This window comes from Loxodonta africana, chromosome 4, assembly GCF_030014295.1.
Source record: "Loxodonta africana isolate mLoxAfr1 chromosome 4, mLoxAfr1.hap2, whole genome shotgun sequence".
NCBI lineage: Eukaryota > Metazoa > Chordata > Mammalia > Proboscidea > Elephantidae > Loxodonta > Loxodonta africana.
Window position 1 is genome coordinate 166,690,833 of NC_087345.1, and position 15,616 is coordinate 166,706,448.

Genomic DNA, 15,616 nt, shown 5'->3' on the forward strand with positions numbered 1-15,616 from the left:
TTGTGGTTGTAATTGTGGTTGTGGTTGATTGTGGTTGTGGTTGGTTGTAGTTGGTGGTTGTGGTTGTCGTTAGGTGTCTATGAGTCAATTTTGACTTATAATAACCCCATGTGACAGACTAGAACTGCCCCATCTGATTCTCTAGGGTGTAACCTTTACAGTGGCTGATCATCAGGTCTTTCTCTCACCGAGCCACTGGTGGGTTCAAACCACTAACTTTTTGGTAGCAGCCGAGTGCTTAACCATTGTGCCACCAGGACTCCTTGCTAAAAAGGTGTATCCCTCCCCCTCTTTTTCTCCTCTCTTCCCTTTATTTTTCCCTCTCTCTCCTTTTTTCCTTTCTTCCTGCTTGTTAGCACTAGCTTCAAATCCTTAGAATGAGGAACACCCTCTGGTTGAAAACCCCAAATGACTGTTTATTATTAAGGAAGTTATCCTCTGAAAAAATCTAAAACCTTAGTGACAATCTTTGTTTTTCTTAACATTGTTTCTGGTATGTCAAATGACTGGCTTGGGTTGATGAGAACTAGTGCAAGTAATTGGCTATGAATCCATTGGTCCTTTTCTCCATTCTGATCAGTTTGGAGACCAAATTTTTGTTTGAACTAAGTTGAACAAAGTTATATAGTTATGACCATTAGAACTGGAAGGAAGGTTGAACATAACCTGGTTCAGTTTCTTCATTTACAGATGAGGGAGACTAAGTGATTTTCCAAAGGCCACCTAAACTAGTGCCAGGGTCAAGCCTGCTGATTTTTTTCACCAGATCTTATCTCGCTATGAAGAGAAGCAAACCTGCAGAAAAATTATCTTGTTCTTTTTATCCCTTATCTATGTCTGTCTCCAGCTTGTGGTAATCAATAGTTATGAAAAAAATCACCTTCTGTTTGTTACCAAGGATTTAGAAATGAGGGAAATTAGATTGCCCTCTTGGAAGTTAATTTATATCAAAGAGAATCAGCCTTCTTAACTGCTTTCTTTCTAAATTTTCTTGGGCTGCTGAAAAGTTTCCTTTAACTTGGTGGTCAAAGGTAAAAGGTAGGTTGTATTAAGTAGCATGTTAAGTCACATGCCATTGTTGTGGTATTGGTGGATGGTATTAACATATCTATAGCAATCAAAGGATTTCAGTGTAAGAGTCTGGACTATAGATATGAAATGGGAGCTGGGGAGCCCATGTACAAGTAGATCTGTATCTTGCTCAGAGCAGGGGAGAAGAAAGCGTGTCCAGGATGTTAAGAATTTTATTCTTATTGTTAAGGCTCTGCCTATAGGGAAAGAGTCCTCCCTTCTTGAATCCTCTTAGCTTCCTGGCTTTCTTCTGAGTTATCTGGCCACTTGCTTCAGTCTCTTCTCAACTTGCTTCTGCTCTCCCATCTGACCCCTAAATGGTAGAACTGCTGAGAGCTCATTCATCTCATTCTTTCTATATGCTTTCTCTCAAAGTGATCTTAATCATACTCATGAGGACGCAAATTTATACCTCTCCCTGACCTCTTTGACTCAAATATCTACCTATCCATCTATCTATTCTTTCATCTATCCATCTATTCATCCATCCATCCATCCATCCATCCATCCATCCATCCATCCATCCATCCATCCACCCACCCACCCACCCACCCACCCATCATCCATCCATCCATCCATCCATCCATCCATCCATCCATCCATCCATCCATCCATCCATCCATCCATCCATCCACCCATCCATCCATCCACCCACCCATCTAAATTTCCACCTAGATGTCACAGATTGTTGCGAACTGAACATTTCTAAAATTGTACTCTTGATCTCTTCTCCATGTTTCCCCAGCTTAAAAAATGGCACTGTTTTGTTTCTTGAGCCAGAACTTTGGTTGTAATCCTTAAAACTTTCCTTTTCTTCCCACTTCAATCCATCACTAAGTTATATTTTTATCTCCTTAAATATTTCTTGATTCCTACTGCTACTCTTTATCTTCTCTATCTCAACCTTGCTCTACTATCTTCTTTACATGGAGGATTGTCATAATCCCTGAACTAGTCTCCCCATTGGGCAAAGCTGCTGCAAAAGACTGTTTAAAGTGTTAAAAAGCAAAGATGTCACCTTGAGGACTAAGGTGTGCCTGACCCAAATCATGGTATTTTCAATCACCTAATATGCATGTGAAAGCCACATAATGAATAAGGAAAACCAAAGAATTGTTGCCTTTGAATTATGGTGGTGGCGAAGAATATTGAATATACTATGGACTGCCAGAAGAACGAACAAATCTGTCTTGGAAAAAGTACACACAGAATGCTCCTTAGAAGTGAGGACAGTGAGACTTCATCTTGCTTACTTTGGACATGTTATCAGGAGGGACCAATGTCTGGAGAAGGACATCATGCTAGGTAAAGTAGACCGTCAGTAGAAAAAGAGGAAAATGCTCAATGAGATGGATTGACACGGTGGTTGCCAACAGTGGGCTCAAACACAAAACATTTGTGAGGATGGCACAGGACCAGGCAGTGTTTCATTCTGCTGTGCAGGCTCGCTATGATTTGGAACTGACTCAATGGCACCCAGTAGCAAGAGATTATTTGAAAATACAGGTCATATCATGCCATCTCCCTACTTAAAACACGTCAATAATCCCTGCTTCCCTTCTTACCTTCAGTTCGCACCCCTCCCCCTCTAAGTACACTCCAGCCACAATGGCTGCCTTTCTCTGAGGGGTCAAAGGTTTCCTCCCTTGATTTCTTCACACATTTTGTTCTCTCTGCTTGGGATTCTTTTCCCTTCACAACCTTCCTCTCCCCCACCTCCCTCAACTTCTAATCCTCTGTTTAATTTTACATGTCGAATTCTCAGAAAGACATTCCTTTAACTACACAATCTGATTTAGGACTCCTTTGATCTTCTCTTGTGTAGCCTTCTATTGTTTTCTTTCAGAACACTTAAATTTGTAATTATAAATGCATTTGTATGATTATTTATGTCTTCTCAACCTTGCTATTTTGTTCACTACTATGTGTCCGCCAACTAGAACAGTTTCTGGCAGTCAATATTTGTTGAGTGACAATGAATAAACTATGTTAGTTGAAGGTTATTTTTATAAAATAATCTAGATTCCTTTTTCTTTTTACTCTGTTCTATCTAGAGTACCCTTTTGATTATGATTTGTCTTCCCACAGACCTTGACAACTGGGAGAAAATGCACTAATCATGAGGATTGATTCCAATGAGAGATATTTCTTAATACAAATTTTAAAATTGATATCCACGTGGCAACTTAAGTTCACATGCATTTTAATTTATGTAGGTCAGTCTCTGAAGTTCTGAGAATAGTAGGAACTTCTGGGCCCTCAGATCAGAAGTCAAGTCCTGGGCCAAGATGTGAGCTAGGGAATTGCCAGGAAGACATGCAGGGAGAGAGAGACAGAGAAGGACACAATTTTCTGGGCAGAAGAAACAATGTGTGCACAGATATGGGAGGCTTCTAGTACCTCAGTGTTATAGGAATATCAATCATAGTGGGTAGGAGAAGGGCAGCATTTCAAAAATGAAGCTGAAGAGATAGGCAAGGGCCAAACCACCCTGAATCTTTATTCCACTCAGAGCTTTTCTGAACAGCAACAGAAGTCAAGTCAAACTAGCTATAGCCATGAAGTGTGACCTCTTAGGCTCAGATGTCTACCCTCAAGTAACTGCAGTCTCTGTGTCTCTTAGTTCATGCTCTCAAGAGAGATAATCTCATCAGTCACTGGCTGTCTTAGATATCTAGTGTTGCTGTAACAGAAATATCACAAGTGGATGGTTTAATAAACAGAAATTTATTCTCTCACAGGTTAGGAGGCTAGAAGTCTGAGTTCAGGGCACCAGTTCCAGGGGGAGGCTCCTCTGTCGGTTCTGGGGGAAGGTCCTTGACATCAATTTTCTCCTATTCTAGAAGCTTCTCAGCTCAAGGAACGTGGGTCCAAAGGATGCCCTCTGCTGTGGCTTGTCTTTCTTGGTGGTAATGAGCTCCTCTCTTCTCCGCTTGCTTCTTTCTTCTATATCTCAAGAGAGATTGATACAAGATATGACCTAATCCTGTAGATTGTGCCCTGCCTCATTAGTATATCTGTCTCTAATTCTGTCTCATTAACATCATAGAGGTTAGGATTTACAACACATAGGATAATTACATCAAATCTCAGAAGAGTAGATAATCACACAATACTGGGAATCAAGGCCTAACCAAGTTCATACACATTTTGGAAGGGCACAATTCAGTCCATATCACTGGTCAACCACCTGAGTTAGGTGTCGGTCCCTCTTCTGACTGATAGGATGACCAAGATGTGCGTGTGGAGGGGATGCACTGGAACTATTCAAGGTTGGAATTCTGATGGTAGGGCTAGCCCTCCCAGGAACTATGGATGAGAAAGTTTCTACAAGAAGGCTGTAGGTGACAAAGGTAATAAAATTTATCTAGTACAACACCGTGTGCCATGGAGAATGGTTCGGATTCCTTAGTAGACATTTACAGAACCAAAAGAAAAACCGCATGTTAAAACCACAAAGTTATTATTTTAACATTTAAGGCAACTCCCATTTACGACCCCGAACACAAGAACCGTAAGGTTGAGACAATCAGAAGATTTTAATTGCTACTGATTTTGAATTATTTAAAAATTAGTATGGATAGGAATCATCTTACAAATAAAAAAAAAAATCAACCATTCTGGATAAGTGAGAGTATATCATAAGCTATCTTTTATTTTGATGTCCTAAAGTAATATAGGAATAAAGAAATGATGCTCATAAAGGGATATGGGGAAAGTTTAATGTGAGTTTTCAAAAATATTTCTACGTAAGCATTTTTCTTTCATTAACTAAAGCAAGCTTTTCTACAATGCACCCAAATCCTGCGTTTAATGAAGAAAGAGCTCGAGAAGGTTTGTCATTTGATTCTATGTTGTCTGTAGTATAAAATCAGTGTAAGCAGTAAAAATTGTTATTGCCCTGATATTTTACTGAATTTCTCTAACTTAAAATTTCATAAAAGAATCTTTTCCCTCTTAGATATTTATAGACTTTTGCTTCTTATTCTGAGTTGAAGACAGCTCCACTTATGTAAACTGATTGCTTAATAAATTATGTAATCTTACAAATAGAGACCAGAATTCACAAAATAGATAAATAGAAAAGACCAAAAAAACTAACATCCCATTTTAACGAGATACATACAATGAATTATGAAATAAAAGTCAGAGAATAGACAAGTTTTCAAAAGTTGGTGCATCAAGAAGGAGGCTATTCTATGTATTTAATCATCTTCAATGATGCATTTTATAAGTTGACTTCTTAATTTTCTGAGTCATCTTCTTAATTTTTCTCCCTCCAAATGTAAGCCTTTCAGCATGGATAGTGATATGGATGTTGATAACATTTACCGTTGGGAATCGCTGCAGATGACATAGGCTGTGGAGCGTATATGCCATTAAATGTGTGGAGCTGTGAATCAATATGTAGAAAACACACTGGAGTGGTAAGAAGGCATATGCCACTATTTCCAATTCAAAACACTCAACAGTTGTTAACGCTGTAATCCTTGTATCATGTAGTGGAGAAAAATTTTGAAAACTCTGAATGCTGACTTTAGTTTTTAGGGCCCAGAAATTAATGTTTATGTGAAACAAGTCCATAATAATAAATGAATTACACTATGGAACTGGAACACGGTACACCAAACTTTAATTGGTTTACAATCGGAAAACCTGACACTGGTAGAAACAAAATTTTCTCTTATGTAAGTGAATAATTCACATTATCGTTTAAACATTGCCTAAGCATTTTGATTCTCTTAAGACTATTTTTACTCTCTTCATATGATTTTCCTCTTTAAAAAACTTTAGTTCCATTTTTATGTTTGTGATTTTTTCTACATTGAAATTACTATACTTTCACAATCTGTTATTACTTATTAGCAATATAAATAATTTTATGCTTTTCAATTACACCAATATCATGTTCCAGTTGCTTCATTTCTTCTTCCAGCTTCTGCTTGCGCATTTTCTTCGGTATGGAATCTATGAAGACCGAGAGAGACTGGAACTCTTTATGCACCACTTCCCAGTTTTTTTTCAGCCCCTGTAAATGGTAAAGAAAACCGTAAATACTAAACTGTAAACATAAAGTAAAACCATAGTGGTAAAGGACAGCGTAAATAGGTAAAGAAAACTGACAAAAATAACTTTTACAAATGATACATATTTATCAAGGACTTGGCCACAGTAACAAAAAATACTGTGCAGAGGCCAAATTCTGTCCTTGATTGTGTGCTCAGCTCCCACTGGGAGTATTTCTTTGCTCTGTTTTTAATGTTACTGTACTTGTTTTTACCATCAAATGTGCATTTGCAGAGTTATGAGGAGTATGTAACTGAGCTCATAGCAAATGCTTTGGTTAAAGCAGCAAGTTAGAATTGATATCCCCAAGTAAAAACATTTTTGAACAGAAAGGCTTTCTTATAAGAATTCTACTTTTTTATCTTTAGAATTTTCTTTTTAAATCATTATCCTCATTCTTCAACAGAGAAATCACATTAAAAGAGTGATTCTGACTTGCATAGCCGTAGTTTCTTACATCTAACATGATGGAGTTACACAAAACACCAAAATTCAGTGTTATAAAATATGATTTTAAGTATCTTTTTAATATATTAAATAAATATATTAATATATAGATATAGTTGAGGGATCTATAAAAACCCAGTAAACCGAGGGATCTATATTTCCCATTTATTTATTCTAGAAATGATTGAAACGCCATTAAACATAATACATATGCTAATTCTGTAGTCTAGTTAATGTTTTACTTTATCAGAAATCAACACATTCAAAATTAGGGTTCTCTTAGGAGCAATAAGGTCATTTCCATCTCTGCATAGATGACCATTTCTTATCACAGTGCACTAGGGGTCCCATTGCCAAAATGGTCTTAAACTACTAATTGAACTTATGCGATGAAATTCTATATATTAGCACCTTTTATAATTCACTGTGAGTGCATGTCTCATTTTATTTATATAAAACCAGAAAGCAAAAATGCAAGCGCAATTTAAAACACTGCTTTGAAAACATGGCCCTTGGAAATGGTGGTCATACATTCCTACTCAGGAGAGGGTCAGAGGTGTCTGATATAATAACGCCTTCAGATAAGTCCTCGTGGTACAAATTTAATCTTGTGGAAACTTTTCAAAGGCAACAAAATCTTAATGGTTTATTTCCATACTTAGGTAAAAATGATCATAGGATCGGGCACACTGTAAGCATAGGTTGGTTGGGGGAAAGGGCAACAAATTTTGACTTCTCATTGAGTGAGAGTATATCAAGGGTTTGGAAAGGGAAAAGGTAGATGGAAAAGACATCCAAGCTAAAAAAAAAAAAAAAGAAAGAAAGAAACAACAGGGGTTGGGTTTATTAAAATTGTATAACACATCCTGAAAAGTGTATGAGATGTATTCTAAAAAGAAGCCCTCAAAAAATTATATTTTTCCACACTCTTTTTTTTTTTCTTTTTTATGAAATGTGAAATATGCTTCCGCAGGGCTCCACAGGGGTGCCTACTGCATAGAGGAAATCTATGTATTTATACACTTTCAAATATCAAAGGGTTTTCATTGCTAGTTGGGTGCTATTGCCACATCACTTGTGGTCACAGCAGCTATACTTTTTCTCTGTATTCTCTTCTGGGGATAGTTTGCTTTTATCTTCTACTGTGTACAATAATGTTTGGATCAAAGTTAACAGCTAGGTAAGGGGAACTAAATATAACTAGTATTTCATATTATATTGAAACAACCACCTTGAGGCTTTTGAGACTTTTTTTTTCCTTTTTGGTTATTTCATCTGGAAATCTTTTATCCATTGCAGCAATAGCAATTTTTCTTTATTTCATAATTTTTTTTCTCTTCTGTTTTAATGTTGAAATGACATTACTCATTTTGGAAAAAAATTCAAATAGGGAGAAGTGGTCATAAAATAAATTGGAGGTGTTTTGAGTTCCATGCTCCTGTTGCACCCTGCCCCCTCCACTCATTCTCCATCTTCTTGCCCTGCTCTGTGTCTTGGGGTGGGGGCTGGGGGTTGATCCTTGTGGGCTGCACCATCCTGGCTCCTTTGCCCTCTGACCTCTGGCTGAGTTCAGCCAATGGAGGCACTCATGGGAGGAGAGAGAGGTCAGGGCTTTTCTTCTCCCTCTTTCTTGGCCCTGCCTGGAAGCTAGTTCTGACCGCATCCTTCTGTGACTACAACACCTGCCAGAGTGTGGGGTGAGAAGGGGGAGAAAATGAATGAATACAAATGGGAATGAATAGGCCAAGACCAGTACCCTGCCGCTAATGAATTAGAGAATTGAGTTAATTAGCCCCTCTTCCAGGCTCCAGATCTCCCAGTGCTCTGGTAACACAGTTATCCCCCTGCCCTTCATGCCAAGGGTGCTGGTGGATTCCCATTGTTTTTAGTCCATGGGTACCTCAGTGTTCCCTGCTGGTTCCCTTAACTCTGCTTCGCTTTTGTAAAGAGTTCCTTCATGAAATTATCTTCAAAATCCCAGCTGAGTGTACCTTCTCTTTCCTCCTGGAGCCCTGAGGGTTACAGCTTCCCTTTGTTAACTTCCTGTGCAGGTGTGTATAACATAGTGTGGAAAACATTGGCCTGGGAATAGGTAGGTGTGAGTTGTAGTTCTTATTCAGATACTTGAAAATTTTGTGACCAAGAGCAAATCTAAAGCAAACTCTAAGTTCACTGACAAGGGCTGTATTTGTTTTGCTCACTACAGTATTCCCAGAGTTGGGCATAGAGTCTGGAATATATTAGATATGCAATAAATGAATGAATTGGGTGAATGAACAAATAAGCCCACTTAACATCTTTGCATTTTATATCCTTATCTGTAAATAAGGGGTTTGGAATCATTAGACCAGACGATGCCTTCCAGATACAATGAGTTATTTTATGAAGAATGAACAGAATGTGGCCAGCTCAGGAGCATACAACTGTGTTGTCATAGAACTGCAACTCATCATCGGGGGGAAGCATGGTTCAGGGCTTGTCAGGAGTATAGCTAGTGGCTTTGTTGCTATGGCAACTATATTCCCCAGCCAATAAGGCATCCAATGGAGGATTTGCCATGGCTGCATCAAAGGGTATGCAATGAAACCCTGTAGTGACCACATTAGGAAGCTGAGGGCTGATTATCAACTACAGTCAAAGAGTTATATGAAGGAGAAGCCTTTTCTTCTTGAGGGAAGTTCTTCCACTTTTCCCTATTCATCAGCATCATTTAGATATAAAAATCTGGCTTTCACAAATTCATATACTTTCTGAAAATGGTAGAATCCAAGTGGAGAGGGGGGAAGAAGGGGGAGAGAGAGACAGAAAGAGAAAGAATATGAATGAGAATGAATGGGTCAAGACCAGCACCTCCCTCTAATGAATTAGAGAATTGAGTTAATTAGCTAAAATAGAATAAGTCACAATCTGTGTTAAGTCACTGCACAGTTAGACACGGCATTCAGAGTGTTGTGTTAACATGTTCCGTCTCTAACAAGGGTCACTTTTCCTTTATGATGCTCTGCTTCAGCCTCACTGGCAGCTAGTGCTCCCTGAAAATGCCAGTGAAATTCCCACGTCTGTGGCTGCCAGCCTTCCTGCCTGCCTGTATTCCTCTTTTCCTTCGGGCACATCATTACTGAGCACCTGTGTTTATACTGGGCACTGTGTTAGGTACCAGGGATATAGCTGTCAACAAAGAGACACAGTCCCTATCCTTAGGCCACTTCTGCTGTAGGGGATCCCCTCCTGCTTGGCACTTTAATTCCCATCCTTCAGTGGAGATCCATGCCTTGGAACCCTTATAAAACTTACACACACACATATGCACACATTTACATATAAATACATTCACATGTGCATATGTACATTTATAAATCAGCCCGTGTGACCAGTGGTTAAGTGCTCCGCTGCTAACATAAAGGCTGGCAGTTCTCACTCACCCAGTGGCTCCACAGGAGAAAGCGCTGGCAATCTGCTCCCGTAAGGATTACAGCCTAGAAAACCCTGTAGGGCAGTTCTGCTCTGAAACACGGGGTTTCTGTGAATCGGCATCGTCTCTGTGGCACCCAGCAACGTATACATATATACCGCTGCTGATCAATTAAATGATAATGTTCTCTATACCAGAAATTGTACCTTATGCCTTTTTAATATCCTCAGGGCTTGGCATAATACTCTGTTTAATAAATGCCTATTGATGACTATCATGACATCGATAAAATGTTAAAATTTATAACAGCATATGAATTCATTTTTTAACAGAAGTTAACACAAAATTTTTTTTTCTGTTTTTAAAAGTTCCCTAGAAATAGCTTTGTAGAAAGCTTTAAAAGTACCAAAACAAAGGGTAAAGTGCTATACAGAGACAGCTCTATATAAATGTAGAATAGTATACGTGCTTAATAAATACTCTCTAAACGTGATGATGGAGTGGTAACCCTGGTCACATTCTCTAACATTTGAAATGCTTCAGATAAAAGTCTTGCATTAAAAGCTCACAAGTAAATATCTTTTCAAATCTATTTTACTTATATTTAATAAAAGAAGGAAAATACACATAAAACCTAATGCCTAAAAAAAAAAAAAAAAAAGCCTAGTGATGATAAAATCTGGACATTTGTGTTACAGTAAAAAAGAAAAAGAAAAAGCTGGTTTAGGGATAGTTTCAACTATTCTAGAGCTCCATCTAGTGAAAAATAACCAATATATGAATATATTTTTTCGATATATACGGGCAAGAGAATGAAAGTAAAAATGCTTAGTTGCCCTATACATGCATGATTGGTGCAGGAGAGGTGGGCTTCCTACAACACTTCAGGAAATAACAGAATCTCACCAAATTGGAAATAAAATGTTGTTCAGTGAATCCCTAAGTATAATTTTTTCCTCCTCCCGAAGAGTCAGATTTGCTGCATGTGGTTTGCCACCATAACCAAAGGAGATTATTCTGATTTCAAAATCAAAGCACCGGCTTTAATAATAAAGGGGAGTGGGGAAGTGGTATACAATTTAGAGATGTTTCCAAGAGTTACAGACAAATATAAAATACAGAACACACACCTGCAGAACTGCCTCCCTTTCTTCATCAGACAGCCTTTTCATAGCTGCCTTTCTAAGGTTTTCCTGGACATAATTATCATATTCTTCTTGGGCTTTCTTTACTTCCTCATTTCGCTTGCATATATATCCAGGTGTGACACCATAATCCTGCAAGAATTTTTCAGTTAAAAAAAAAGTCAATATCTTGAATGCAATCTTATATATGCTATATATACTAACCAATGAATGGGAGAAAAATAAACCTTACCAATTGTCATATGTGTCAACTTGGCTAGGCCATGATTCTCAGTTTTGTGTGATTGTTCGCCATTTTGTCATCTGATGTGATTTTCCTATGTGTTGTAAATCGTACCTCTATGATGTTAATGAGGCAGGATTACAGGCAGTTATGTTAATGAGGCAGGACTCAATCTACAAGATTAGGTTGTATCTTTAGTCAATCTCTTTTAAGATATAAAAGAGAGAAGCAAGCAGAGAGATAGGGGGACCTCATACCACCAAGAAACAAGGGCCAGGAGAATAGCTCATCCTTTGGACCTGGGGCTCCTGTGCTGAGAAGCTCCTTATTGGGGAAGATTGATGACAAGGACCTTCCCCCAGAGGTGACAAACAGAAAGCCTCCCCCTGGAGCTGGCACCCTGAATTCAGACTTGTAGTCTCCTGAACTGTGCGAGAATACGTTTCTCTCTATTATAGACATTCACTTGTGGTATTTCTGTTATAGCAGCACTATGCAACAAAGACACTGATTTAAAACCTTTGTTCAAACACTGCAAATTGACACATGTAATTTTTCCTCACTGGGAACTAGTTGATTCCAGTCTATTAAAACAACCTGAGGTGTCACTGAGGTCACTTGTTTTCTTCTTTTCTGAATGTTGTCCAGTGACTGTTCCTGGCTGATGAATTGGCTCTTACTTTAGCCATAGTAAGGAAACCTGGTGGCTCAGTGGTTAAACTCTAGGCTGCTAACCAAAAGGTCAGTAATTTAAACCTACCAGTCACTTCACAGAAGAAAGATGTGGCAGTCTGCCTGGATTACAGCTTTGGAAACCCTGTGGGGCAGTTCTACTCTGTCCTAGAAGGTCACCATGAGTGGAAATCTATTAGATGGCAATGCCTTTGGGTTTGTTTTTGTTTTATACATAGTAGTTGGCTATTGATGATAAGGAAATTGAAAATTTTTACTATTTTCTGCAGTCCGAAATTAATCAAACATATAGGGTTGCTATGAGTTGGAATCAACTCGACAGCACTGGGTTTTATAATAAAAATGCATTGATGATGGGAATGCAAAAGCTGGAAACAAAGAAGAAGGATCAGTAGTTGGAAAATCTGGCGTTGGTGATAGAGATGACACCAGAGATCACATGAGAGAATTTGGAAAGACTTCTTCATTGCAAATACTTTTTTTTAACAACATAAATGGTGGCTATACACATGGACCTCGCCAGATGGAAAACATAGGAATTGAATCGACTACATCTGTGGAAAGAGATGATGGAGAAACTCAGTATTACCAGTCAGAACAAGGCCAGGGGCTAAATGTGGAACAGACCATCAATTGCTCATATGCAAGCTCAAGTTGAAGCTGAAGAAAATTAAAACAAGTCCACAAAAGCCAAAGTATGACCTTGAGTATATCCCACCTTAATTTGGAGACCGTCTCAAAATCAATTTGACGCACTGAACACTAATGACTGAAGACCAGATGAATTGTGGGATGACATCAAGGACATCATACATAAAGGATGAAAAGGTCATTAAAAAGACAGGAAAGAAAAGACCAAAATGGATGTCAGAAGAGACTCTGAAACTTGCGTTTGAATGTCAAGTAACTAAAGTGAAAGGAAGAAATGAAGTAAAACAGCTGAACAGAAGATTTCAAGGGTCAGCTCTAGAAGACACAGTAAAGACATATTATTACAACATGTATATAGACCTGGAGATAGAAAACCAAAAGGAAAGAACACAGTCGGCATTGCTCAAGCCGAAAGAACTGAAGAAAAAATTCAAGTCTTGAGTTGCAATTCTGAAGAATTCTATGGGCAAAATATTGAATGATGCAGGAAGCATCAAACGAAGATGGAAGGAATACACAGAGTCACTGTACCAAAAAGAATTGTTCGACGGTCAACCATTTCAGGAGGTAGCATATGATCAAGAACCGATGGTACTGAAGGAAGAAGTCTAAACCGCACTGGAGGCATTGGAGAAAAAAACAAGGCTCCAGGAATTGACAGAATACCAACTGAGATGTTTCAACAAATGGATGCACTGCTGGAAGTGCCCACTCATCTACGCCAAGAAACGACTGGAAGAGATCCATCTTTGTGCCCATTCCAAAGAAAGTTGATCTAAAAGAATGAGGAAATTACCAAACAATAACATTAATATCACACAAGTAAAATTTTGCTGATGATTATTCAAAAGTGGTTGCAGCAGTACATCGACAGGGAATTGCCAGAAATTCAGGCCAGAACACTTGTTATGTATGCTATTTTACAGTCTGTTTTTGGCGAGTCTGTCTCTTCACAGAAGGCAAACTCCAAGAGGACAGAAACTTTGGCTTTCTCATTCATTGTCATACCCAGCACCAACTACATTCTGAAATAATTCTTTGAAGAATGAACAATGAGTAATTCCATTTCTTTAGACAGCAAAGTCAACACATTCGTTATTATGAAAGAATCACTGCTGATTGCATTGCCATCAGTCCTTGTAAGCCACCTAAACCAAAAACCAAACCCACTGCCGCTCAGTCAATTCCGACTCATAGCGACCCTATAGGACAGAGTAACACTGCCCCATACAACTTCCAAGGAGCGGCTGGTAGATTCAAACTGTTGACCTTTTGGTTAACTGCTAAGCTCTTAAACACTGTGCCACCAGGGCTCCGTAAGCACCTAAAAAAAAAAAAAAGCACCTAGGTACCTAAAAATATACTTTGCATTTCCAAAAACAACATCATGTCCCAAGTCAGCTTTCTCTTAAAGCTGATGTGCTTGGTATCTAATAAGGCTTTTTTTTTTTTTTTTTTAAATAAAGGTCTTGGAAGTATTTGTCTTATTTAACTAAACCATGCATAAGAGGTGTCTTAATCATCTAGTGTTGCTATAACAGAAATACCACAAGTGGATGGCTTTCACAAACAGAAGTTTATTCTCTCAGAGTTTAGATGGCTAGAATTCAAGGCACCAGCTCCAGGGGAAGGCTTTCTTTCTCTGTTGGTTCTGGGGGAAGTTTCTTATCATCAGTCTTACCCTAGTCTAGGAGAGTCTCAGCATAGGCACCCTGGGTCCAAAGGATGCGCTCCGCTCCTGGCACTTCTTTCTTGGTGGCATGAGGTCTCACTCCTCTCTGCTAAATTCTCTTTTTTAGATCTCAAAAAGATTGATTCAAGATAAAATCTATGCTGTAGATTGAGTCCTGTCTCATTAACATAACTGCCTCTAATCCTGAGGTTGGGATTTACAACATATAGGATAATCACATCAGATCACAAAACAGTGGACAACACAGTACTGAGAATCATGGCCTAGCCAAGTTGATACACATTTTGGGGCGGGGGGGGGGGGACGAAATTCAACCCATAACAAAAGGCCTTAATAACTCAAGACTAAAGGCTAAGGTCCTAAAAGAAATAAAGAAAAGCCAACTGTTGCTCTTGTTGTTAGGTGTGGCTGAGTCAGTTCCAACTCTTAGCAACCCTATGTACAACGTAAGGAAACACTACCTGGTCCTGCACCATCCTCACAATCATTACTTTGTTTGAGCCCATTGTTGCAGCCACTGTGTCAATCCATCTCATTCACGGTCTTCCTCTTTTTCACTGACCCTCTACTTTACCACCTTCACGTGTCTGTCAGTTTGTTGTACTGTGGGGGCTTGTGTGTTGCTGTGATGCTGGAAGCTATGCCCCTGGTATTCAGATACCAGCCGGGTCTCCCATGGAGGACAGGTTTCAGCTGAGCTTCCAGACTAAGACAGAGGAGGAACAAGGACCCAGCAGTCTACTTGTGAAAAGAATTAGCCAGTGAAAACCTTATGAATAGCAGTGGAACATTGTCTGATATAGTGCTGGAAGATGAGTCCCCCAGGTTGGAAGGCACTCAAAAGATGACTGAGGAAGAGCTGTCTCCTCAAAGTAGAGTCGACCTTAATGACGTGGGTGGAGTAAAGCTTTCGGGACTTTCATTTGCTGATGTGGCATGAATCAAAATGAGAAGAAACAGTTGAAAATATCCATTAAAAATAGGAACCTGAAATGTACGAAGTATGAATCCAGGAAAATTGGAAGTCATCAAAAATGAAATGGAACACATAAACATCGATATCTTAGGCATTAGTGAGCTGAAATGGACTGGTATTGGCCATTTTGAATCGGAAGATCATATAGTCTACTATGCTGGGAATGACGACTTGAAGAGGAATGATGTTGCATTCATCGTCAAAAAGAACATCTCAAGATCAATCCTGAAGTACGAGC

General features: G+C 38.9%; 1 protein-coding gene across 1 annotated transcript in view; it reads right to left on the reverse strand.

The window, feature by feature from the left end:
* Positions 1–3,602: 3,602 nt before the first annotated feature.
* ENKUR (enkurin, TRPC channel interacting protein) overlaps positions 3,603–15,616 on the reverse strand; it is a 41,039-nt gene continuing 29,025 nt past the window's right edge. The window contains exons 4-5 of the mRNA XM_010590671.3: positions 11,128–11,274; positions 3,603–6,100 (exon numbers count right to left, since the gene is read on the reverse strand). Coding sequence (XP_010588973.1) covers positions 5,927–6,100; positions 11,128–11,274 — 321 coding nt within the window. The 3' untranslated portion in view covers positions 3,603–5,926. The remainder of the gene's footprint in view (positions 6,101–11,127; positions 11,275–15,616) is intronic.